The following is a 26,879-nucleotide window of genomic DNA, read 5'->3' as shown; positions in this document are numbered from 1 at the left end:
AAATCCCACCTCACATGATCACCTTCTCAAAGCAGAATACAATTTTATCTCAAGAGTTTCCAGTTACACAGCAATTACTTCAATGGTTTTAACTGTGACTTGGAGACAGAGGCCGGGTGTGTGTGTGTGTGTGTGTGTAGGGCAAGGGGAAGGGAAAGATTTATGGCCCACCAATCTCCAGTGCTTCTCTTTCCCAAAAGCCTACACTTGAAATGCTACAAAACAAAACATTACTGCTTAGGAGGGCAGGTATGAGTGGTTTGTACAAGCAGGTGCAGATAGAATTTGCATTTAAAAAAAAAATCAGAGGCAGGTTTACAGAGATTTTTTTTTCTGACAAAAGCTAATCAATCTTAAAATGTGTAATTGATTTTAATGAACTTGTTCTTTTCTTTCTTCTTGCATTAATGATTGCCTGGAGTCAATGGCAAAATCTGGGCACCCTAAGCATCTTTCCTCAGTGTTACTTGGCTACTCCTGGCTCCTTCCCCCTGGAGATACAAGTGGTCACCAAAAGGGCATCAGCTTAGTCCTGCTCGATCTTTCCCGGGGACAGAGGTGTGACATGTTCTGTTGTTAACGCCTCCCCCTTTAACCTTGTAATTTATGCACAATTAATTGAGATATCTTTTATACTTGATGTGTTGTAAAATTAATGCCTAATTTATGTAATTAGTCAATTAACCATAATTCCAGCATATGGTTCCTAATGCCCCGAAGGTGTTCTTGTTTCCCAGGTACTTATTTTGATGTCACGAAATGCAGCTAATTAATTGTACATGCATATTAATTTAAGATCTATTTAGCAGCTCCCTTTGTGAAGGCAGATTTAATATTTGTCTTTCTAACCTTTTTTGGGCGCGCTCCGCGCTGGGTGTTGAAATGAAGGTGACTTTTTAAACACAGCTCCACTGGTTTCCCTTCCCTCTCTGGAATGGCTAATGACACCGGGTCCTTCCCTCTCGTGCGAAGATGCACAGAGGCTGATTATCTCTAGCATCCTGCGCATCTATGTCTGTCGGATGATCCGGCTATTGAATTTAAAGCCGATGAATATTTAATATGAAACATTTCGAAGGGATTTTTTTGTGTTTGTTTTTTTTGCAAAGCACAATACCCCACGGACATTTAAAAAAATAGCTGTTCTTACTACAATGAGCCTTGGAAAATTTGTGAACATTAACATGGTGCCTAATTAGAGAATGAATGCAATCCTGAGATTGGTGTCTGTACTTTTCGATCAACAAGAATCTTCTTTTAGTTTCTCTGGCGCAGCTTGATAACGCGATGTATTCCACTAGTGAAATGGCCAGATCTGGGCGACTTGTCTTTTAGAAGGGGGGGGGGGGAAGGAACTGTCTCCACATCTGCCAGAAACATCTGGTTTTATTTTGTCCGGCAACTTCGTAAAAAAAGATACAATTTCTCTTGTTCCACTTTGTACAGAGATTAACAGGTTAATTGGATGGGGCCGGGGGAGTCCCCCTAATTGCCTAGGGGGTTATAAAAAGAAGAAAACTAGCTAATACTTCAAATTCACCTTTTTTTTGTTGGTGTAGCCACGCTGCTCGCTGTATTGTGCTCGCTCGCTCGCTCCGGTTACAGAAAACAGACGTGTATCTACCGCGTAGCTGCAACCACCGTGCAAATCCATAGAACACACTTCCCGGGCAGTAAACTGGTTTTCTCATGTGCAAAGGCGTATTTATGAAAGGTGGCGCTAGGTAAGTGGACTGAAGTACCGTGTTGCTGAATCGCTCCCAACCCGTGGTAAATTACTCTCCGGCAGGGTAGCAGGGCGGTGCAGAAGTTTCCTTTTCCAGATGTCTACCCAAGTGCTGCGGTGTCATCAAACTTTTCTCCTTCTTTCTGGGCAAATTAATGAGCAATTACATTAATACAATCCGAGCGTGGTGTAAGTGCGATGCTAATGAAGTTAAATGAGTGCACAGTAAAATATTCACTAATCCAGCACATTGGCAAATGCCCCTTTAATGCAGCTTAGCACTAAAAGGGGTTTGAGCATCATAATGAGATTCCTCTGTCTGCTAATTAATTGACACCCTCCTGAATATTCATATGTGCTAGCACCAATACGTCCCTAATTGCCCCGTGGAATGGATCTCCGAGGAAAGTAAATCGCCATAGACTTAATTAAAATAATGAATGCCAGATCCAGCACGCTGCAAATGAGACATTTGCCATCAAGTGGTATAAGAAAGTGGCACCTAGTTTGTAGGGGGGGGGGCGCGGGGGAGTGCGTGGACTTTCAGCTGTAGGATCGGGAAGCGAAAAAACATCTGGTCTTCCATGAAGGATGTCCTAAGTCGCCTCTGACTGCAGCAGGGCGTTACAGAGTGTGAGCCGAGGCACAGAATAACCGAGCTCACAGTTCAAAGCACTAGCAGGCGGCTTGACAGACCGAGCTGGAAGAAATCTGGTCAGGGATGCCCTCTACAGAGGTATGCAGGGAAAACCGTCTGCCTGAAATGCGCAGGGAGCATCCGCCTGGGCAAACTTTTCCTTGCGGGGAAGCTGGTGGCTTTGAAGCTCAGTCTCTGACTGCGTGGTTCTTTGCACCGTCAGACTAATGCGAAGAGCTAATATTGGACGTTCAAATTGTTCGGCTATTTAAACGCGGGCAAATTCTCCCGAAACAATTAGCGGCTGCTGTCTCCCAGTAGTGCGGAGACGAGGATTTGTCGCCAGTATTTTGTGTGTCCGGGGAATATGCGGACATTTCTGCAGGTGCGAAGTGGGGCAGTTTTTAACCCAAGATGCGGCCAAGTGTCTCCACCCCGATTGCAGATTGCACTGGAAACCCGTGCCTGGGTCTGTTCCTTTCCCACCCCGCCAGCAAACGAAAAAGAACAGAGGTTTCTTGGAAAAGACCGCTTTTCAAAAACACCACAGGTTAGAAACTAAAAAGAGTTTATTTGAAGACACACAAATGCATATTTATTATACACATGTAGACATTAACAATGTAAATTACACCGCCAGCACTCGCTGGTTGTTTATTCATTAGATCTTTGGAAAATCTACATTGCCTCCAGATAGCTGGATGAGAATGTGAAATACACAAGCAGTTTACAGCGCCCGCTCGGCAGAGCTCTGCTCTGGGTGACTAGGTCTCATCAACAGGTCTGGAGGAGCAAGGAAGGAAAGGAAAAGTGACAGGCGTGCACATGATCCCGCTCACCTACAGACGATCGGCTGACTGATCTTTCGAAAGGAGGACAGAGCTGGGTCTCTTCCTCCTTGCTACGTGATTTTTGAAACCTGCTTTGATGAGGCGGAAAACGTTCATGCCAGTCAAAGCAATGATCATCCCAAGTGCAGAGCACCCACCCACTCACTACAGGTTTTCTAGATCGGGGCCCAGAATAGATGAGCGTTTAGAAGGAAATACTTTCCTGCAAAAATTAACTAGGAGAAAGCTTCTCGTGTGTGTGTGTGTGAGAGAGAGTGACAACAGAGCAGACATCTCCTCCACTAATTCAGGGCATAAACTGAACATGTTTTTTATTCCTAGGTCAAATTTTTTACTCTCCAAAGAAAATATTCTATCACTCCTTCCTCTTTAGCTGAGTAAATGCGGTGCCGCTCTGTTACCACGAGTAACACAGAAAGAGAAAACCCTTCAGGAAGAAATCGCCGCGGGAAAATGTTTTATACAGTCGGATCCAAAGACCTGATTTCACAACTGACATATTGAAGCAGGTTAATATGTCCCCCCCCCGCACCACTGGGGGTTGAGGGGGAGACTGGCGTTTTGCTAACGTTAGTGACGCTGGAGGGAACGGGTCTAAGGCGCGCCAAGGCTGTCGAGAAATGTTCGCACAGGGAGAAGTTTGCTAGCCCCTGAAAATGAATCCGCCAATCCCCTTTCCACTGTCAGCCCGACGCTCAGATCCGTGCGCTCCTGTCTGTGGGTGGAGGTGTGTTTGCGGGAGACAGAAGGCAGGACACGCACCCGCACATTCTCTTGGGCGGAGTACAGACGGATCAGGCTGCGCACCGCGGGTTGATCCGTCCTTCTCCTGGTTGATTTCATTGCAGGCAGTCAAGGGATAACTGTTGCTTATTAAAGGTCTTCTGCCTTAGCAGATGTAACCAGCCACTCGACAGTTCTCCAGCCCCCGGAATATGCCGCCCGCTCTCTCTGCCCAGGTCTTTTATTGCTCATAGAAGAAGTAGCCATAACGATGCTCTTCTGACCAAAGCCAGGTCCGGGTTTTCCTTTTCCTTCCATGACATAAACACAGGTGGTGAATTGCAAAAGCTTGCTTCGGCCCTGGGGGAAAAGCTTTAGTCGAGAAAGTTTTGCAAGCGACCTATTTCAGAGCACATTTGTCCGCAGCGCCTTTGACGTGAACGACCACTCTCGGCTTCGGCTAGACGGGGTGAATATTCTGCTTTAAGGGAGCAGGGGATGAGCTGTTCTGGGTTGGCGGGGAGTTAGTGATCGCTCAGGGATTTCCCTTCCCCGCTCCACTTTTTTTTTTTGGCCAGCGTTGTGGGTGGCAGCCCAGAGGGATAGGGGGCGGAGGTTGGGAGGGGGATACTGGGCGAGAAAAAGAAAGCTAAGGACACAAGTACAAAAACATCAAAACCTTTTAACCTCCCCAAGAACACTCCAAACGATATCTATAAGCTAAAGTTACCATTTAAAAACCTGCTCATGCGACTAGAAAAAAACCTACATATTCAAGCTTCTGACCCTAACTAAACTTTACCTCGTTAAACACGACGCCACACGATGGGGGCCGGGGGACGACTTTTCCCTCTAAAGTTTAATGCATTCAGACTAACGCGAACGATTATCACCTTTGTTTTCTTAAAGAGGGGAAATAATTATAATCCGAATTCCGTTACTCCAATGGGTTTTGAAAGCCGAAATCATCATTGTAAATAAACCATTATTTCTCAATATTTGCCCTCTGTACACAATCATTCAGTGACTTGAAGGTTAATCAATCAGGGGTTTCAGGATCAAATTCACAACACGTTTACATGTGCCTTAAGTGTTTTGCCACTACTATTCTAACGGCGTGGAGGAGACCTTCGCCTTAATTTTTCTTGGTTTTGTACAAACCCTCGAGTCAGGCAGAGGCGGTGGGAGAACTTGCCAGCTAGATGAATAAATAGGGTTATCTTTTAAAAAAAAAAAAAAAAATCTGAAGCTGAAAAAAAAGGTTATGAAGAGCATTGATTTGGAAAGTGAAGTTTCTTCCTCTTAAAAAGAAAGAAAAGAAAATCAAGTTTGCTCCACCCAGCTATTAACCAAAACACAATGCCTTTTTCTGGGTGGTACTGCACAGAAGTTGATTCAGTTTTGACAATGTTGTTTAGCTATCATTTGCTATTTTGAATGAATGGGAGCAATCCCCTTTTTTACAACATTTGTTTCCTATTATGGAGCGGTGCAGCCGTTGAGGGCAGACATGTGAAAGTGGCTGTTTGATTCTCTTTTTCATCCCCCTGACCCGGCCTTTGTCCCTCCTCACCCTGGGAATGTCACGCCTCACTACTTCACTTTGAGATGCTCTAGAAAGTGGCTTTGTTAGTCCCTTTTAGACATACACGAAATTGTTCTCATTCCCCCTGCTGTAAAAGATACTTCAAATTGGGACTCGGTTCACAAGTGCAATGCAATTTGGCTTAGCTCAACCTTTGTTCGGCTTGTACAAATGACCAAACAGCGCACACATTATACAGTTGATCTACTGCTGCCTTAACACCAGAGTTAGGGGCTGGGAGAAAAGCAAGTTAATCCGCTCAATACTAAGGTGGCATTTTCAATATTTCCTACAATGTGAAAAAAAAAAAGGGGGGGGGAGGGTTGAAAAACGCTACATTTGGAGAAAATAGGCGGCACAAAACCCCAAGTTTGCCAGGCCTCCCCACATAACTTGTAGACAAATACTCCAGCCAGTCCTGGAATGCTTCGGGTTCCCTTCTATTCAGGCGTGTGCATGCCAACCGGGGAAGGCAGGCTCGCTCCTGTTTTAAACCGAGGATTTTAAAGCAATAACGTTTAAGCCCAAACTCGCATCGGCGGTAAGAACCCCGGTATTTAGCAAAGCCATAGGGGAAGAAGCAGGGAAGCTGTAGCCAAATGCCAGAGGGGTTGGAAGCAGAGCACAGCTCTGCACAGCCGTGGCAAGCGGAAAGATTGTGGGGCTCGGTAAGTTGCAAGCCCGTGGATCGTCTCTCGGGGCTGAGAAAAGCTGGGTCCTTTCTTCCCACGTCCGGAGAGGGCTCCTTAAAATACTAGGAGAATCAGCTCAGGCACGTTAAGCAGGCTGCTTCTGCCTGGTATGACATATCGTCGAGCCAGATAGCAGCCCCAGAGTAGCTCCAGCTCTCGAGGAAGCTTCGGAGCAGATCAGAGCCAACTCGGAGTTGGGGTTTTCTCAGGCGGGGGCACTGCTCAACATTTCATTTGAACAGAGCAGGTGAATTGGGGGCAGAAGCCTGCTTCCATGGGGAGTGGAGGTGAATGGGAGCAGGATCGGGCCCTAGATTTGTGGGCGGGGGGGAGAGGGGACCCCACTTTTCTTCTTGCAGGGCCAGTGAAGCGGTGCCAGTGGAACCCAGCCGCTCCTTACCATGTCACTGGCTCCGGATTTGGGACTCGGGGTTCCCGCTCTCGGGGCACTGGGCTGCTGATGGCTTTACACCAGAGATCCACTATCGACTATTGCCCCTTCTGCTGAGAGGAATGGGCACTGATTCGACGTGTCTTGCCCAGGAAAGCAACCACCAAACGCCTGTGGGTTAGCAGGAGGCGAACACAACGCAGGAGGAACGCGTCTCTCGCGTGAGGTCCGATTGAGCCTGGGAAGACCTTTTACTTTTGACAACGTTGACACTTAGGTCTCGATGCATTTTCCTCCCCCGCATCGTGCTTTAACTTACCATCAAAAGGCCCCACACACCAAAACAAACACACAAACCCCCCCGGATGCTGGGCAGAAACCTGTGCCATGGACATGGCCGGCAACTCCGGCTTTAATGGCATGACGGGCCATTCACTCTCCTTGGGGGCAGAGCCAGATCCTGCGGCCATGGAAGTCGGTGGGGGGGCGGGGAGCAGAGAGGGAATGGGCAGGAGGATCGGGCCCATCATGTGTACCGCTTATTGACAACGTCTAACCGGGGGAGGGGGGAACCTGCGGCTGGTACTCGAAGGAGTAACCCTTACTACCGGCGTGAGGAGCAGGCCTTTTATCTCCTCGGATGGAAACCTGTTTGAATGCTGGGATCCTTGCAAACGCTGGAACAGGGAGCCTGTAAGGTGTAAGCGGATTCCATCGACGCCGTTTACACGAGGCTTTGCCTGTAGCGTGGTTCGGCTAATGGCAGCACACACGGGGAGGGAGGGGAAAGCGAGGATGCCAAGAGAGCAAAGGTCTGCCTCCGCTGAGCCCGGCGCGGTTTACACTGCAAACCCCCGAGCGGTGAGTGTGTTAGTGCAAATATAGACTCTGGGACACGCACAAGAAGCATTCGGAATTCGCCGTTGACAGGCGGGGGGAGTTTGTTTAGTGCTGAATGGGGAGGGAACACAAGCCTTTTGAAAGGCAGCTAAGCAGTTTCACGCCACCAAAGTGGCAGAATCGGTCAGGAATGTCTGGTGGGACAAAGCCGCCGGCGCACGGAGCGGCCCGGTTCCCAGCGGCAGCGAGCTCGCTTCGGTCAGCTCTAAATCCGGAATGAAAACAAACAGCCCAAAGCAGCGCCGCCGAAATCCACCAGCCTCCTCTTCCCGCCCAGCCCCCAGTAAGCAAAAAGACACACAACTTAAAAAAAAAAAAAGGGGGGGGGGGGGAGCCCGAGGCTTAGCTCAAATGCCTGCCCGGAATTGACTGCCCAAACGGGGGGAGTTGGTTTAGACCTGGGATTGTATTGAGCAACCTAGGAAACCCGCAAACGCGCCGACTCCGCTTTACCGCACCGTTTGGTAAACACCAACCAGGTCGTGCGAGCTTTCACAGCGTGGATTAGGTTTGGTTTTTTATTCCAGGGGAAGTTTTTCGGTTCCCCCCCCCCCCCCCCCTGCTAGCAACACACCTGCCCGCAAACAGGCGGCGTCAAAATCAATATTGTGTTTGTCACTTTTCTGTCTCCTTTTCCTCTCGCCGCAGCCCCGCTGGCCACTGGAGCGAATTGTGGATTTATGGCGGGAAATTAGCATAAATTATGAGCACATCGGGAGCCGTGTGTGGTCCCTGCTTGTGGGAAACGGGGCCACGGCGACCCTGCCATGCAGAAAGGTGGGCCGTGGTGAGCCGCACGGACCCCGGGGCCGGCTCCTGCGCGGAATCGCTTTCCTGGGCGTTGCACAGGGATATCAGTGACTTGTGTGGGTTTGATACACTTTGCCCGGCACTGCCCCTGTTTGCACGGGGCTTCCGAACGCCTCTGTTTGTTTTGCTTTGCCGCACAATGGCCATTGATTCACTCCGCAAGCAGCCTCGCTCGCCCCTTTCCCTGATGGTGGTTTTAAAAGGGAGACGCACACCCCGTCAATGACACTTAAGCCCTTCGTTTTGGGGGGGGGGGGGGGGGGGGCTAGCTTCCGAGCCTGTCAGCGGTTCGAGACTTCCCACGGGACACAACTTCTGTGTTGATGAACGAGATCACTCGCCTCCCCCCCCCCGGGCCCCTCGGAGATCCCTTCACCCTTAAAAAAAGAAATCCGGCGGCTCCGAAACCTGCATCGTTTGTACTCGGAGCAACAGGCGGGAGCAGGAGCCGAATGGTCTGTGTCTGTGGGGAAATGGGATTTGGGCAAACCCAGCTGGATTCGCGTTGTGAATGCGTGCTGTGTTTCCGCGGGGGAATGAGTGTGACAGGGTGCCCCCCCGAGACCAGCCCAAGCCGGGGATGGTAATAGTAAGAACACCAAGATTTGGGGAGCGGGGCGCACAGGAATTCTCCCCGTGTGTCCCTAAAGGAGGAGTTCGGCCTGATTTCACAGCGCGGCAGCGATCAGACACGACACCACACCACACCACACCACATCACACCACATTCACACCACACCACACCACATCACAACACATCACAACACATCACACCACACCACACCACAACACATTCACATCACATTCACCTCCCATCCCATCTCCTCCCACTCCAACAACACACAGAAAAGGTTTGGCGCTCCCCCCCCCCCCCAATGCAATTGAAAGGACCCGGTGAAGAGCTCCGAGTTTGTTAACGGAACAAGGCGGGTAAGTGTGACGAAGCGGGCGAATATTGACTCTGGGTAGCGGCCCGGGCCCGGCTTTCCCCGCACAGCCTGCTGCACGGTGCGGGGCGATGAGGGGAGGAAGCACACAGCACACTCCTTGGAGCCCCAGAAATGCACCTATTCCCTCCTCGGCTTCCAGCCCCGAGAGAAGGGAATGAGAGGCAACTTGTCCAGCCCGATTTCGGGGGGGAGCACAAAGTTAACACACACACACACACACACACACAACACACACACAACGTTGCGTCCATCACACAGGAGCGTTCAACTCAATGCAGGGCGGGTTGCTCGGCCGTAACTTTCCGCCAGCCCTGGGATTAGTAATGGACGCGCAGCGGAGAGCATCTTTCGGCAGGTCGCGGTGTGCAGACAGACAGACAGACAGAGGCAGGCGCTTCTCCCCCTCCCCCGCCGTTACGTTGGCGGCATTAAGAAGGTGGCGTCCTTCTCCTCCTCCAGCACTGCTGCTAATACCGCAGGCCGTGCGCTTGCATCCCAAGCGGGCGCGCCGCGCCGTGCAGCCGTCTCAGTGTTAATGCCGCTGTTTAATCGCCCAAAGTCCTCCTCTGAACGGGACAGGCGCCTGGACCCTCCTGTGGGCCTGATCCCGCAGCGTTCCTCCCCGGAGCGGGCCCCCGGCCGGCCGGGGGACTGCACACCGGGGGAAAGGTTCAAGGATCGGGCCCGGGATAGAAGGGACCCTGCAATATAATGAACGGGAGTCCAGATTTGAACAACGTGTGTGTGTGTGTGTGTGTCAATAGATACACACACACACACACGTATAGACTTGTGTGCACACACACACACACACGCAGACGTGTCCGGACACCAGCACATTACCGGTCTCTGAATGGACTTTCCCAGGACAGAACCCGTCGAGTTCCACTCCGAAGCGCTAGCGGGGAGAGGAAACGCCACTTCACCCGTTCACGAGGCGGAGGGACTAGCTAATCCGGTTCTCAAACCGGACTGCCCGCAGGAACGCGAAGCTAGGACCTGAGGGTTGCCTGGTTAGAACAGGAACTAGGGTTAGACCTCGGTTTACAGTCACAGCTGATCCTTGTATCGCCTGGGACCCGGGAAAACTGCCACCGGTCTGAAATCAAACGGGGAGGCAGTTTACACGATCAGACTATCCAATACCTAAAACAACCCCGGCGGGTCTTCTTTTCAGCACGACCACAGCTTTGGGAGGTTGCTGGTAACAAGACAAACGCCCGTTTCGAAATTTCAGGGCGAGTAGCGGGCAGAGCAATGACCACTTCGCCGTGTTTGGTAAATCAGACCCCGACCTGGTATTTTCATCAGAATAACCCCGTGGAAACCAGGCGTGGGCTCCGTGTGACTCGGCAAAGAGAAAGGGGAAAGCCTTGCCTTAAATTAGCCAACGCTACAAAGCAGCTAACAAGGCAGGACAAACCGACCACCCCAGCCGAGCCATGTCCGTGCCAGCGGCTCCATTTGTGAGTGTGCATTGCACACTCAGCTCCCCGGCGGACAGGCTGGTGCATCCCTTCGCACGCACACTCGGCCCGGGCGCCCTCACACTTCCATTCCGGCGGCTCAGCCTTTCCGCCCCTCGCCTTGTCTGCAAATGGAAATGATTCCCATTGGCCCGAGGTGCCCATGTAAATAGGTGCAAATGAAACCAGATCATGCCTTTCTTTCCGCTCTCCCCGCCTCCCCCCCTCCCAAGGCGATTGTCAGATGATAGCCAAGAAGTGGCACATTAATGAAGCGCCTCGGCGGGGGTCTTTTCTGCTCCTGTCACCGCATAAAACTATCAGATGGTTAGAGGCAGGACATGGAGGCAAGTACTTAGCTCATCGCCGCGGCGGCGGAGCGAGCGGACCCCGGCTCCAGCCCGGCTCCCGGCGGCGGTGAAATCAGCCCGTTCCGGATTCCGCCTTCCGAGCAGAAGGGCGGCCAGGGGCCGGAGCCGGCGGGATCCCGTCCCCACAGCCCAGCCGGCACCGAGACCGAGCGGAGCGGGGGGGCGTGAGAGCCGGCCGGGCGGCTCGGGGCCCGCAGAGCGGACTCCCCGCTGCACCCCGCATGCGGAGCGCCAACTTCCCGCAACTTTAAGGTGGGCACCGCCGGCCGGGGAGGTTGGCTCCTGCGCCGAGCCGCCGGTAGACAGCGCCGAGCTCACCCACTCAGCCGGGAGAAGCGGGTGGTCGCTTCCCCTCCCCCCGCCTCACCCCGGGGGGGGCTGGAGGGGTTTGGGTCATTTCCCCCGCCTCCCCCTCTCGCTCCGGACCCGGCTCTTCTCCGCGCCGGCCGCCCGGCCCCGACTCCCCCCGCCCGGCAGCATGCCTCGCCCGGGCCGCAACACCTACAGCGACCAGAAGCCGCCCTACTCCTACATCTCGCTGACGGCCATGGCCATCCAGAGCGCGCCGGAGAAGATGCTGCCGCTGAGCGAGATCTACAAGTTCATCATGGAGCGCTTCCCCTACTACCGCGAGCACACGCAGCGCTGGCAGAACTCGCTACGCCACAACCTCTCCTTCAACGACTGCTTCATCAAGATCCCGCGCCGGCCCGACCAGCCGGGCAAGGGCAGCTTCTGGGCGCTGCACCCCAGCTGCGGGGACATGTTCGAGAACGGCAGCTTCCTGCGCCGCCGCAAGCGCTTCAAGGTGCTCAAGCCCGACCCGCTGGCGCCGGCCAAGCCGGCCGAGGCCGCCCAGTTCCTGCAGCACCAGCAGCAGCAGCAGCAGGCGGCGGCGGCGGCGGCGGCCGCCAAGCTGCGGCTCAGCGCCTTGGCGGCCGGCGGCCCGCACCTGCCCCCCATGGGGCCCTACGGCCTGGGCGTGCCGCCGCCCTCCGGCTTCAAGCACCCCTTCGCCATCGAGAACATCATCGCCCGGGAGTACAAGGTGCCCGGCGGCCTGGCCTTCTCCGCCCTGCCGCCCGGGCCGGCCGCCTACCCGCTGCCCAACCAGCTGGCGGCCGTGGGCGGCTCGCTCGGCCCGGCCTGGCCCCCGGTCTACGGCTCCGGCCTGATGGACCCGGCCGCCCCGCTGGCCATGGCCGGCGGCGAGTACGGCGCCTACGGCGTGCCCCTCAAGCCGCTCTGCCACGCCGGGCCCGCCTTGCCCGCCATCCCGGTGCCCATCAAGCCCGCCCCGGCCGCCGTGCCCGCCCTGCCCGCCCTGCCGGCCCCGCTGCCCAGCCTGCTCTCGAACTCGCCCCCCGCGCTCAGCCCGACCTCCTCCCAGACGGCCACCAGCCAGAGCAGCCCGGCGACGCCCAGCGAGACCCTGACCAGCCCGCCCGCCGCCCTGCACTCGGTCGCCGTGCACTGACCCGCCCGCCCCGGCCCCGGCCCACGGTCCCGCCGAGTTTTCTTTTTCCTCCAGGGGACGGACAGACAGACAGAGAACTCCCCGCGGGAAGGACGGGAGGTTGGCTGAGCGGGCTTCGCTTCGCCCGGCGGTCGGGCCCTCGGTGCAGGGCTCGCTGGGCTGGTTGGTCCTTCCCTGCCTTTTACACACTTGAAAACACGCCCGTCCCTGCCCCGCTGAGCTACACGGCCGGCGGCAGCATTAGGTTTCCGGAGGTACTTCAGGCACCTTCCCCCCCACCCCCGGACACGCTGGCTGGAGAGTTAGACAGCCCTGCCTCGCCTCTTCTCCTCCCTTTGTCTGGGAAGAGCAGCGCTTTTACACAGGACCTGGCCTTAAACGGTTTGGAGTGACTGCGAAGTGTTTGCAAGTGACAAAGGGGCTGGATTGTGGAAACCCTTCAGGGTCGTTTATAAAACAAAAAGCGAACTCACAGAAACCAGAGTTTGTGCAGGGCCAGATTGCAGGAGCCGCAGGAATCAGGAGGTGAATTACTTTTTAAAAATCACTTCGATCTACTGTCAGCTCCGTACCGAGCAGCGAATTACACCGAAAGTATTACACAGGTTCCCCTAACTGGAGAGCGTGCCACTTCTCCCCCTCTAGTGGGGTGAGCACAGTTTGTTTGGGGGAAGTTACACAGTGGATCCGGCTCTGTAGAGAAGAAGGTGTATTAAGTACAAAGGGACAGGAAACCGTGCAAATGGCAAGACATCGGTTCACACCGAAAACGTATTTTGTTTACAGAACGCCTGTTCTAATGTAAATACTGAACTTCAATCTGTCCTGGGAATCAGATGAGGTCCTCTGTCGCGGTACCTGTTGTAATGTGGCCGTTTAAGTTTCAGGGGGAAGGGGAGGGGGGATTAATTTGTCTGTTAACCCTCTGATAACTTCGATTTTGAAAAGCTATTTATTTATGGTTTAAGAAAATAATAATTAAAACAAAAACCAAATCCACTACCACCCAGACCAGGTAGCTTATGTAAAACTGCTCAAGTCCCTGGTAAAGTGTAAGGAAGTAACACAACAGGTTCAGACTAGGGGAGCTATTTCTGCTGGGATTTTTCAGACAAGCTGAGAGGGGGCTGGGGAAAACTGTAAATGTCTGTGAATAGGAATGATTATCAAATGTGTAACATGCACTTTTGTTTGCTATCCTCCTTTCTAGTTTTAGGTAGTTTGCTGGAAACCGAACTGTTGTGAACTGCTTAAGTTAAGAAGAAACAAAACAAAACGTTGTAGTGTTTATCGCAGCTGTAAAGAAATTCCTTTTTAACTTTTTTCCTGTACAGAATGAGCATGACATTTTAAATATTGATGTTCTTGTTCCCAGCATGCCTGTTTTAAGACAAAGGTTAAAAAAAAAGAAAGAAAGAAAGAAAGTGTCTACGTTAAATTATGAACCTAGTCGTCCAAATACTATTTTCTCATTAAAATATGTAAATTCAGATTTACTCTCTTATTCGTCTTTTTGAAGAGTTTGTACCAGGAAAGTAAGAATATTAATTTAGGGGGGAAATGCACTATTTACATCATCTTACATACATTTTTCACGGGAGGAAAAGAGTGTCAATATAAATATAATTTGTATTCAAATACAGTAGCTTTCTACATAAGATGGTTATTCTCACGATTACCAAATGGAAATCAACCTATAGCTCATACACTACGTTAGTAGATATAACATGTTATATACTGTGTGTGTACACACACACACACACACACACACGTATGTATTTGTGTGCATTATATACCTATATACTAACTATATATTTGTGCATAGATACACGCATATGCATACAATACACACGCATAGATACTTTTTCTTGAATAACTATAAAAAATAAATGAACCTTTGAAATACTGGATTGCAAATCAGAGATTTCAAAACAATCTTTAAAGGACTGAATACTTTTCTAAGACTAGAAGCATTAGAATTTTGTAATGCACGAGGCAGATCAAAATATTCCCAAACCTTAATATAAAACGTTGCATCGTATTTGATCTTTGAGTTAAACCTCTTAAAGTATTTTAATTGTCAGCTATTGTTCTTTCTCCATCTATATTACACTTTTTTTTTTAAAAAAAAATCCTACATTATAAACTGTAACATTCAGTTTTATTCCTGTATCTGTAAATCAACAGATCATTCTTTTATATAAAGAAAATGGATGTAAACTACATTGTCTGGAATACAGTTTCAGTTTCCAACGCGTTTCTTTTTCACTTCTTTTTAGGATTTTGCAAGGATTGTACAGAATTATTGAGAATCCAGCATTCAAACTAATGAAATAATCGAGTAAAACTAGTGTGGTTAGCCTTTCAGATGTGAGCCTGTTCCAATAATGTAGTTACATACAATGAGATACTTAAATACTTATTTTTTTTAAAAAACGACATGGTAGTCTAAGGAACCTCCAGGATGCACTAATACATGGAAAACGATTTTAAAGAGGTACATTTCTATCGATCTGCATCTGTAGATGTAGACACACGAGAGAACGCGACAGCCCCAGCTCCCTTAAATACATAGAGGAAGGTCCTTGCAAAAAGTTTGAAGATTAATGTAGAGTATAATTAATCCGGTTGCGACTTTTTTTTTTAAAGAACGGATCCCACACACAGAAAAAAAGGTGGAAAATACATGAATCATTGGGCTGATTAAAATGCATGAAGCTGCTAACGCTTGTCAGATGGGGGACAACTGAACTCATTCATCAAGTCCAACCCACGATTATATCAACACGATCAGCTAAAGAAAGCATTCAAAACTTATCAGCAGATCAAGGGACACAAAACTCGACAAACTTTTCCTACACAAGCGATGACCTACATTTTCCTACGAGGTTTTGGGGTTTGGTTTTTTTTCTAAATCCAACAGTCCAAAAAAAAAAAAAACCTCAGTGATGAAATCTGAACTCAACTGAGAAGACAGGACTGCATGTAGTTACCCTTTCGGGGTCATTTTAAACTCTGCGGAAGTCCGTCGGGATCATGAGCAGCAAAGTTCCCACCTTTCAGAAATGATCACGTTTATACGGTGTGGTAGCCCCTTTCCCTGTAATCCCTCCGAGAGAAGGAATCGCACATTAGCTTTTCAAAAACCATTCCTCTCTTTTATCTCCTTTCTAATCAGCTTTTCAATGCCATTTTTACATCTGCAAACGTGATCCCTGCATTTGGCCACATGCACGGCTTTCCTGGCCATGCCTTTCGCACAAAGCTACCAGAGAGGGACCATAAGGAGCGCTGACGATGTAAATGTTCATGGAAAACTCACAGGGCATCCTTTCTGCTCGTTCCTTGTTAAAGGTTTCGAGGTTTATTTCCAAGGTATGGCAACCCATAAGCGATTCAGAGCGCCCCTTGAATTTACTGCTGTGTCTTGTTAAGTCTCTCTAATGGCTCAAGTCCAAAGTCAATAAACTCAGATCTGAAATAAAACAGCAAAAGACAACAATGGGGGGGGGGGGGGTGTTGTGTGGAATGAAACACACACCACAGCTTCTCCAGCAGGAATCTTGTTGGGAGACTTCACTCAGGGGTGCTTTGCGATTATCTTGGTGGTTGATAAGTTGTAAACGGAGCGTATTCGGATGTAAAGGGCACCTCATTTCAGAGAGAGAGCTTTTCTTTAAAAAAAAGAAAGCGTAGTCCAACTCCAGGGTGTAAGGCAAGACGGCAAAAACCCAGTCGTGGCTGCCCACTCCGGTTTTTGCTTCTTTTCAATGCATACAGCCTGGGTCTATTTTAGTGATCTACCCAGGATGTTTCTTATTCTAGTCTGCTGTGAGACAAGACTCCAACCCAGCAGGACCGGCTCCCCTCACTGAAAGGAGCCAGGAGCCTTCTGACACTACAGAATATTGATTTTCTTTCCACAGTTTTTAAGTTTTGGCCTCTGATCGTGTCTTGTTGGGGATGACTCCGGCAATCTTGCCAGGTAGCGAGAAAGGAAACTCACCGCGATCCCTGTAAGGGAATTTCACCAGCACCCCTTTCCCTTTTCTTACTGTCCCTTAGCAAAGTGAACGGGAATTTTAGCTCTTCGTAAATTTCAGGGCAGGATTATCTTTAAATCTTAAGATAAATGTCACTCGGTGGATTTTTTTTTTTTTTTTAAACCACAACCAAAAGGAATCCAGGCTGTGGAAACCTTGGAGGGGCTGTATTTGTTTCTTTTAAACTAACAACAAATTATCTAATTAATATGTTTCAATTACAGCATGAAAAAGAGAGGCTTTGGACCGCCTGCAGTGGCTTTACAATAGCCCCAGAGCCCACGATCGGAATGTACAATAACTTCACATCTGTTTCTTTATTTCCCACTTTTCGAGTCTAAAACTCCTCTCGAGCTCACTTCAAAACCATGGCCCGAGTTATGAAATATGTCCCTCTGCCAAAAAGAGGGGAGGATGAAAAAGGACAAAACTTTGCAGCTCGAGGCTTCATTTGCAAACGAGCAAGTGAAAGCCCCATTGAAGAGCATTAAACAAATATATTAGAATTCTGTCACTTTATGCAATTGAGTAGATCAAATAAAGGGTCCCAGGCCACTTCATTCACTCTCATTCACTTGAATAGAAAATGCAAAGAATGGCAAACCTAGACTGGGCCACCGATGTAGATTTAGCCCCTTTTTTTCTAAGAGACAAAAAGGCTGAATTTTCACAAACACATAGCTGACTCGGGGACTAGGAAACCAGCTCTGAAACCCCTTTGGAATTTAAATTCATTTTACCTTCCTCTCTCTCTCCCTCGCTCTCATTTTTCGGGTCTGTTTGCACTACAGTGCAAGTTGCACGGGCACCCCCGTTTGGGAAAAAGGCTCAGGGTTTACAAGCAGGATTTATCACGCTGAGCTATCATACTTGTATTTAAAAGAGGGACGGATTGGGGTGGGAAGGGGGGGGGGGGTTGAATCAACTTCTGGGCGAAAGCTGATTAAATGTGCTCGGTGAAATATAGCAGTTTCATGAGGAACTCGTGCAATGGTTTAATTCTACAGCTGCAAATCTCAGAACTGCTGTTTTACTCGGTTGAGGATAGTTCATCTTGTATGTGTATATTGTATCTATATACATGCAAACAGATGTGTCTATAGAAATTCCTTGTCCTTTTGGCTAGACTAGACTTTTATTACCTCCCTGCCTCTTCATTCATCAAGTTATAACTTTCAGATTTGGAAACCGTTGCATGAAAGCGACCTAAATACACAAGAAAGAAAGAAAGCAAACAAATACTCAAGGGTCTGACTCTGATCTCACTTATTCTGGATTTACAAGAGACACGCTTCACTGGCTTTACGTTACTCCTGATTTACACCAGTGCAATCGGCATTTAGGTTCACCCACCGTGTTATTCATGTAGCTGTCCTGGTAAAAATTTGTAAAGAAAATATTTGCACACCAGAAAAGCCAGTTCTGAAGCATGCATTACAGTCCAAAACGGTCATATATACCTGCAACACAGTTTGTGGAAAATACAGCCAAGCACCTTAGAATTTAACTGGCTGCAGGTGCATTTTGTTTCCAAGATAAAATTAAAATTCAACTTATATGACCAGAGGTTGGATGTTTTTGGTATTATCTGCTTGATTTATATTGGGTTATCTGTGTTTGCAATGTATCTTACAAGGGAACGTTAAACTCAAATATAGAAATCATTAATTTATTTTATACTTTCTGAATTGTATTCTCTTGTTTCTTATACAAACCAAGGCATGATACCATTAAAAGTTTGATAGAAGACCTAAATTTATCTTCAACCACTATGAGATACAGCTGTGTACTTTAAGCTCTTTAAGTTCTAATTAGAAATTCTCCAATTAAAGGCCACATCTCCATAAACTCCATCAAGAAGGTCAAAATGAAGGAAGTACTAATATTATTAAATAATAATATTTCACTCACATTTTGATTTCCTTTGTTAGTACATAATAGAAGCTGGGCTATGGAAGAAGAGGACAGAAAAGCTGCAGTTGCAGTTTTCAGAGGAGTAAAATTCAGACCACACACACATCTAAGAACTGATTCTTGGGATTCTGCTTCTTATTTTGCAGCACAGTTTTCTTTTAAATGTGTTTAATTTTCTACAGTGTTTCCCTTGCTGGTAGCTTTAATAACCATACAGCATGAACAGGATTCTGGTCTGATCTGTGAAATATTGACACCCAAGCCCACATGTTATCCTTTCTCTCACACCATATCTATAACACATACCATTGCCAGAGAACGCTCAAGTGTTTGAAAGGTTAACATAGGCTCTCATCTATAGGCACTGCTAAATAAAGGATCTTAATTTTGGGCCATTTAGAAGAGCCTCCTATTTATTAAGGAGTAACTAGAGTATTTTGCATTAATTAGAGCAGCTCCTTAGAGAGACATTACAGACAAGAATAATTTTATATCACGGGAGAACTCTAAGCACTTTAACTGCCCCCAACTAAAACTGCTACAGACAGCAACAAAACACCCGCACATACTGGCCTTATTTGTAAATATTAGCTTACATGCATTTTTTTTCCAAACTATGCAATCAAAACCAATCACATCTAGATAGGGCTTGATTTTGCATTCCATGCCCTTGTTTTCAACGAAAGGTGGGGGTACATAAATAATGCAGGATCAGGCCCAAATCTGGGGGCTTCTCCTGCTCCCAGTGATGTCAGCAGCAAACTCCCAATATCTTCAATGTGATCAGACCTTTTGCCACTTTTTTATATTTTAATGAAGATGACAAATCTGGAACCTATTATAATATTCAGCTGGGAACTTTGGATCAAAACCTGCGCAGCTGAGTAGCCCCACTGGCATCAACAGGATTCCTTGTAAGCAAGATAAGGATCGGGTCCTTTATAATAGCTCAGATGCAAAGCAGTGCATGGTAGTACAATGTTGCTAAACAATTTTGCCACTGTAGTTTCAACTAACACATGAATCACAGGCTTCCTACAGGTAAAAATGGGGGTAAATGTCAAAACTTTGGGTCAGATACTCTCCTGCCTAGAAAAAAAGAGCAAAAAAGCCCGAGACCCTGCAAAATGTGATAGACAAGTGAACTTCATACAAGTTCTTCCATAGTGCGCCATTCAGTTATGAAGAAAAGGTCTGTAGTGCAGGACTGGGCAAAATGAAAAGCATCCCACGACCACCCAATGGCAGATTCTGTCGCAAGGGATCCTGGTACGTGGAAATGTTCAGCACGCTTTTCAGAGAAGTGAAGGTCACATGCCAACACCACTTGCTGATGGCACATGTATGTTCAGACAGATGCAAACCCATCTGCATTTTACCACCTATTTCTGCTGAAGCCTAGTGAACGCTGGTCAGTGCAGCATTATCTCCTCAGAAAATTACAATTTGGTTTTATCCCGACTCCTCCCACATTTCTTCCGTTTCTGGCCTTTGCATGCCCTTGCGTGTAATGCACTCCACCTGCCTAGAGCTCTACTGTTCAGGTTCCATGCAGGGGCTAATGAGGAGTTGGGAGGTGAAATCTACCCCTTTCTCTCCTCAGTCTAGGGCCAGTGAACAAACAAGTTCACGGCCCCTTGTGGATGTTTTCCCACCCTATAGACTGGAAAGGCAGCCACAGCCAGCTATGCAGGGCGTTGGAACCACCAGATCTACGTAAACATGGATCCTGTGGTTTCTCTTTCTCTGAGTTTGGCTCTTATCACACCTCATTATTTAGAGCAGTCCAAAGGCTGCTCTGACATGAGAGGGTTGGGGCACTGGCCTAGCACACAGATGAAGTATAAGAAGATATCTTTGAGTCTCCCACACCCTCAACTTGTGCCCTGTGCACTTTGTTCCTAGCCAAGTATCTAACCCTTAATTATTGCACTGAGGGTTTTCATTCAGGGGAAAGGAGTGGTTTTCGGAATGGCAATGCCTGTTGTGCAGAGGATATTATTTGATTCTGACCTCTCTTGATGCAAACTAGTTGTGTGGACCATGGGATGTGAAATTTTAAGGGATGTAAAGGTGCCTACAGCTCTGAATGGGCGCGAACTGAACCTGTTGTAAACTTCATGGAAAATGGGGTGGTGTTATTTTGGAAAAAAACAAGCTGTGACGCTGGTAGGCACCAAAGCTTTCAGCCTCAGCCGAGTACGGACAAATGAATTGCTGGAAATCAGTCTGTTTCACCTGTGTGTTAGTATGGTGAGGCTGGGTATTGGATTTATAACAATGTGTTTAGACATTATGAAATGCTTGTAACTTGCTGTCTGCATTAATCTCACTTATAATTTCTTTCTTACCTGCTATCAGGTAGTAGTTAAGGTTTTGCTTTGTAACTGTAAAAAATATTTTCTCTGAAACGATGAACCGAGTCAGGAGGGACTGTCTTCTGCCCTCAAGAAGGCCTGTCAAAACTAAATGGGCCATTGCGGGACACAAGAATACAAAGTCTTTGTTTGCCCTTTACACCCTTGAAGAGGCTATGTGCAAAAGGGCGGCTCCCATCGGTTTGAATTCTGAAAAAAGGAAATACAGATAGCTGACAAGAACATTTTTCATCTCTTCTGCTGTTCGGACTCTCAGAGGGTCAGAGCTACGAAAAAAAAGCAGAGATCCCCAGGGTCAACCTGGATTAGCTCTCAAAGACATTCAGTGCTGACAGATTACTACAACTCAGTTACTTTCTGGAACCAGAGACTAACTCATGTGCTTGCCTGCTTTCACCACATAACAACTCTCAATTCTTTTCTTAGTTAATAAATCCTTAGATAGTTTACTTTAGGACGGGTTACAAGCATTGCCTTTGGTGCAAGATCTGAGGTTCAAACTGACCTGGGGTAAGTGACTGGTCCTTGGGACTAGGAGTAATCTTAACATTGCTGGGATTTTTGGTGTAAAGCAGCCATCTATCGCTAAGTCCACCTTGCCGGGGTGGCAAGATAGACTGGAATGCTCAAGGGGACTCTCTGTGTCTCCATGGTAAGCCTGGTATAACGCTTTCACTTGTTTCTGGGTTGGTGAAGTCTAATTATAGCCCATCCAGCCAGTTTGACGCCTCAGCCCTGCTTCTTGACAGTCTGCTCAAAGGTTGGCACTCAGACTCCAGACACTGTGATACAGGCCATCTTCAGTCATTCCGGAAGTGCCATACGTGACCCATAGTCAATCTAGCCCAGTACTCTGCCCTGGACAGTGATGGGTAGCGTATGCTTTAGAGCAGTGGGTTTCAGATTGGGGTACACGTAGCCCTGAGGGTTCCCAAGCTCACATCAGAGGGTAAGGGAGAAAAATCCTTTAATGACAGACATGCCAGGGTGGGGAGGAAAGCTTGTCCTGCGGGACCCACGGGATCCCAGTCCTGCTACAGAGCTCTAAAATGGTCCCACCACCAGCTGGATGTGCCGCTTTCAGCAGATGTCTCTACATCAGCACCCACCCACTCTCTGCACCCCTGTGCAATGCGACTGGATGGGAGCCCCCCGACCCTCCCCGCTCACCCATGCAGAGGGATGGAGTCTTCATGCAAATGGGGATGAGCAGACTGGAGTCCTGCAGTGGGACTGGAATCCTGTGAGTCCTCCGGCCATAATAGTGGGAGCAGGATAAACATTGCAGAAACAATGCCGGAATGAGTGGGAACGGGAGTGGGATTTTAAAAAAATAGTCCTCCCACACCGCAAACATCACAAACACCCAGCCCGCATCCACTGCTCTCTGGCCACCTACTTCTGAATGCAGCGCCGCCAACCAGCAGCAGTGCAGAACTTCCAGGGGGAAGGCAACAGGCTACATTATTTGGAAAGGGGTACGCAGCCTAAAAAGTATGAAAACCACTGGTTTCGAGGAAGGTGTAAGACCACTGCTTTCGAGGAAGGTGTAAAAACCCCATAACGAACAAAATAACAGAGAGGAAGAAAGAGCACCAGCTCCACTGTTGTCCAAGTTAGCGTGTCTGAGATTCCTCGGTTGGGCAATCAATGGAATATGCTAGTATTGTTTCAATAGCTGTTGTGACATAAGCAATTGTCACATATATTGCATCTGCAGGTTCTTCTGATGCTCGGATACCCGGGTGATAAGTGACACAGAAGTGCCTACAAATCATTACCATGACATTTAGCTTCCCAAGAAGTTCTTCATTTTCTCTTCAATTCATATACTCCATTGGGATTATTAAATAGACACAAGCACTAAAACATTTGTAATGACAAACTAATGCAAGTGCAACATAACCCAATGTTTTAGGGTGCAGGCCTGCAGCGGTCAAGTCAGGAAGGAGCATTTTTCCTTGCTGCTCAGCATTGCATAACTGCATAGACGCAGTTTTGTTCTTGTTACCTTCCTCTAAAACATCATTTATGCACCACCTCTGAAATGTAGGATAATAGACTTGGTCAATAAGTGGTCTTATCAAGTGTGGTCAATCCGATGTTTCTATAGTTCTCTTAACATTTTACAGGTCGAATCCCAGGAGAAGATAAAGAGCAGGAATGCAATACAAGGACTACAAAGTTGTTTTTCAGGAGCAATGTCCACGGGTTCCAATCTTGCCAGCCCCAAATGTTAAAATCAAACTTGAGTCCAGCCCCAAACAATGTTGACTTTGTCTTAAAAATATTTAGGGTTTTTAAAAAACGCTACGTCAGGCTCTTTGTTGTCTGGTTTCCGCACTTTTAGTGCACACTTGGGTCACTTTTTCAAGCTTTTCCCTGCAACCATGAGGGCTAGAAACTTATTCTTAAAAAAAAACCAAAACAAAACCCCTAAGATTCTCCAGTAATTACACATCTCCAGGAGCTCTAAGTAAAACACCAACTATCACGAGACTTGCAATAAAATCACAAGAACTGGCAATAGCGGGGACTGTTTTTCTTCTGAAATCAATGTCTTAATGATAACGGGCAAAAGGGAGCAGGCAACAGAGGGGGAGACAAGCTCCTACAGAGGACGCTGGTTAATGACATTTAACCTGACAGTCTTAGGCCTGGTATAGGCTAGAATCTTTTGCCGGTAGAGCAATTAGGTCAGGGTGTGTGGTGGGTTTTTTTCTATACTGGCAAGTGCAGGAGCAGTTATAAAGCACGAAAAGGGCTTTGCTGGTATCGCTTGGGGACCAGATATAAATTATGGTGGCAAAAGCTGCGTCTTCACTAGAAGGGTTTGCCTATAGCAGTATAGTCATACCGGCAAACCTTCTCTAGTGTAGAGCTGGCCTTGGGGGCAGGAATCATATGGGTGGGTGGCAAGCAATCATCTGCAGACAGCATCAGTAACAACGGGCTAATGAAGGATTCCCAGGACAGGCTTTGCTCAGCCTGTTCGGAATCACATACAAAGAGACTGAGCTCCTAACGTCGGCATTCCACCCTCAGCTGGCCAAAAGCAGGGCAGGGGAGAGGGCACAGGAACTCCTGTTCTGCCAGCATAGGGACAGAGCTGGTCCGCACAGCCCAGAGAGTGGGTACAGGCAGCTGGGGAGGAGACAGAACCAGGCCTCAGACAAAATGGACACTGCATCTCTGCGTCAGCCTCCTGGGGGGGCCTGGATGGAGCATAAAGCTGCCCTTCTCCTCCTCCGACACCCTTACCAGAGAAGGATAAGAGGTATTACCCCCATCTGCTGGCCCTGGGGTGAATCCCATCTGTGGCACAGCTGTCTTGCTGCACTTCCTACTTGTGGGGGTTGAATGAAGGCCAATAGCGGTAGTCTGCATTGCCTGTAAATTGTTTTATTATATTATAAATCCCACTGCCGTACATTGGTTTTGACCATGCGTGCCTTTATGGATCCATTTTGTCTAGGTATATTCACATCACCAGGCTCTGCTGCCACCGCTCTGACTTCAGAGGATTCATTTTTTTAAACTAGAAAATATCCACCATCTTTTCCAGTATTTTACTCAATCTATCAGGGCCAAGTTACTCTGAAATGTTTTCATGAACTCGAGATCAGCCTGTTTGAAAGTCATCACAGAGGAATCACCAAAGGCACTTCCTGAGTGTTCAGATGGAGGGGCACTCTCAGAAAGCAAAATCAGCTCTGCCTGTGCTAGTCAAACTCTTGTCAAACCGTGGTCAGCTTTCTCCAGCTGTGATTTAAGTCTCTGAATTCCAAGTCACGGAACAGTAGTTTCTTCCTCACTGGCCTCAAATAGGAATGATAAAGCACAGTACATCTCAAAAAGTGAAAAAAACTGGCCTGAACTCCCAATCTGACTGAACTGTCAGATCAAATGCCCTCCCCAAGCCATTACTATGCAATAAAAAACACGGGAGATATACGTGCCTCTTGATTTGTGGGTTAAATTCCCATCGGCTCAAAGGCCAGACATGGGTCTTAAGGGGCTGTTTTCTTGTGCTCAAAATATCAGAAATCTCTCTGAGGTGCTCTTCTTTTCTGTAGGTTCCTAGAACAAAAAGCAGCCAGAAAATAAGAGAGACTGTTTCAGGGTCAGGCTCGGATATTTTTTTTTTTAAGTAAAGAAACACTCTCAAAGGGATAGTCTTGGGTCAGTGCCAATGGGTACTCCCATTCCTCAGTCTAAACCTCCTCTGCTCCAAGTCACTGAGGTCAGGCCTTTTTGCTTGTGCAGGTGGCATGGCTGGGCAGAGAGGGCACACGACCTGCAGCACTGTTTCTGCTCCAAGCTTTTGGGGATACGGCAGCACAAGCTAACGTCTCTCCTGTCCGCAGGCCTCCTCTGCCGGTTTGGGAACGCCTGAGGGTCGTTGGGAAAGTGTGACGCTTCCTGGAGGTATTCAGAGTCGTGAGACACCTCTACTACCCATCCGTAGCATGAGGAAGCCTGGTCTGTGCCTGCTGTAAGTCAGCTCCCAACTCCACTGGCCACGGCCAACACAAGCTCCGCGCTCTCGCTACAGGTTAGCGATAGGCCAACTTCAACCCTTGAGCCCTCTGAGTGTCTCCTTGCAGCATCCAGCCCATTTCACTTGCTGCATTCACAGATTATCTGCTTCCAAAGAAGCCATACACTCGAGCTTAACAACCACACCTGATTGCTGCTCGGCTTAACACACAGCACTTAGGTATGTGAAAACAACTCAACGTTTCTTTAACAAAGTACAGAGATGCAAGGGATAGTGAGGAAAAGAACTGGAAACACGTGGTTACATATAAAATAAAATCAGAACCTGCATTCTAGAAACGAGACATTTTTCATGCCTTACACAGCAATGCTCAGCCAAAGTCCTGCAAGAATTTCACAACCAGGCTTGCCTTAGGAATGGAAGATCATTGTCAAGTCACACCGTCAGATTGCCTCTTTGGTGAAAGATCCAGAGTGTGTCTTGGAACCCCTTTATATCTCTGGACAGGCCTTTGTTCTTTTCCATAAACTGGATACCTATAACAACTGTTTTTTCCCATGGCTTCCCTCTTCATCAATTTCACAATCTTTTGCTTAGCATCAGGCTCAATATGCAAATACACCACCATGAAGTGAACAATATACAAGGACTAGAGAGAGAGAAATGTCTGCGATCCCCTGGCCTGAAAGGAACCTGTCCAAGACATGTCACCTCCTGGTGTGCTTTAAGAACATAATTTTCAGTATAGACAACTCTTTAAATATTATCCGTACATACATTTTGCAATGACAACGATGACCAGCGGGCTACTGGCTCCGGTAGAAACCGCATGTCACTCTTCCGTGAGCTGTTATGCATGTCTCACCTAGGAAATCACTATAAAACTCTGTGCACTCTGCCAGTTAGCACCAAGAGGTTCTTGGGTCCCAGACAGTCATGGGGCAAATGGGTCCTATCGAGATGTGCAAAAGCACTGAGCACCTGTGCAAAAGCTCCAGGCACTGCTGGTGTCTGAGACCTGTAGGATTTCCATGGAGAGCTCAGGACATCTGAGGTCACCGTCTCCTGACTCTTATCTGGAAGGGGAGGGGCAAACCATGCAACCCCACTTCTTCCAATGAAAAGACTAAAAGGAAACTGACCTGAAACTTGTTCATTTTCCTGGCCCATATGTATTCTTTTAAGGAAAAAATCGTGGCCATGGAGCATTCTCCACTCTTTATATCACAGTCTGCCTTAGTATCTGCACTGCGTTCAGTTTCTCTGCTTTCTGTTGTAGACTAAGGAAGTGCAAATCCTTGCTTACTAATGAATCTTCTTTCATTCTTCCTGAACTCACTTGCCCTCCAATAAATATTGTGTGTTAAACTCATTGTGTAATGGTTTACACCCAATGTTGGAAATCAACTACCAGTGGCAAAAATGCCACAATATTGCTGTAAAGATTCTTCTCAAACACAGCAG

At 48.1% G+C, this 26,879-nt stretch overlaps 1 protein-coding gene and 1 long non-coding RNA gene across 2 annotated transcripts in view; one reads left to right on the top strand and one right to left on the bottom strand.

The window, feature by feature from the left end:
• The window catches only part of LOC137144433 (uncharacterized), a 243,897-nt gene that overhangs the window by 91,428 nt on the left and 125,590 nt on the right, over positions 1–26,879 (bottom strand). The window lies entirely within an intron of this gene.
• On the top strand, positions 11,581–14,046 carry FOXB1 (forkhead box B1). The gene has a single exon (XM_067534642.1). The coding sequence runs from the start codon at positions 11,581–11,583 to the stop codon at positions 12,577–12,579; it is 999 nt and encodes a 332-aa protein (XP_067390743.1). The 3' UTR covers positions 12,580–14,046.

This window comes from Emydura macquarii, unplaced genomic scaffold (assembly GCF_026122565.2).
Source record: "Emydura macquarii macquarii isolate MOO-44397 ecotype Brisbane River unplaced genomic scaffold, CSIRO-AGI_Emac_v2 contig_3451, whole genome shotgun sequence".
Lineage (NCBI taxonomy): Eukaryota > Metazoa > Chordata > Testudines > Chelidae > Emydura > Emydura macquarii.
The sequence above is the reverse complement of the archived record's forward strand: the minus strand, read 5'-3'. Positions and strand labels throughout refer to the sequence as shown.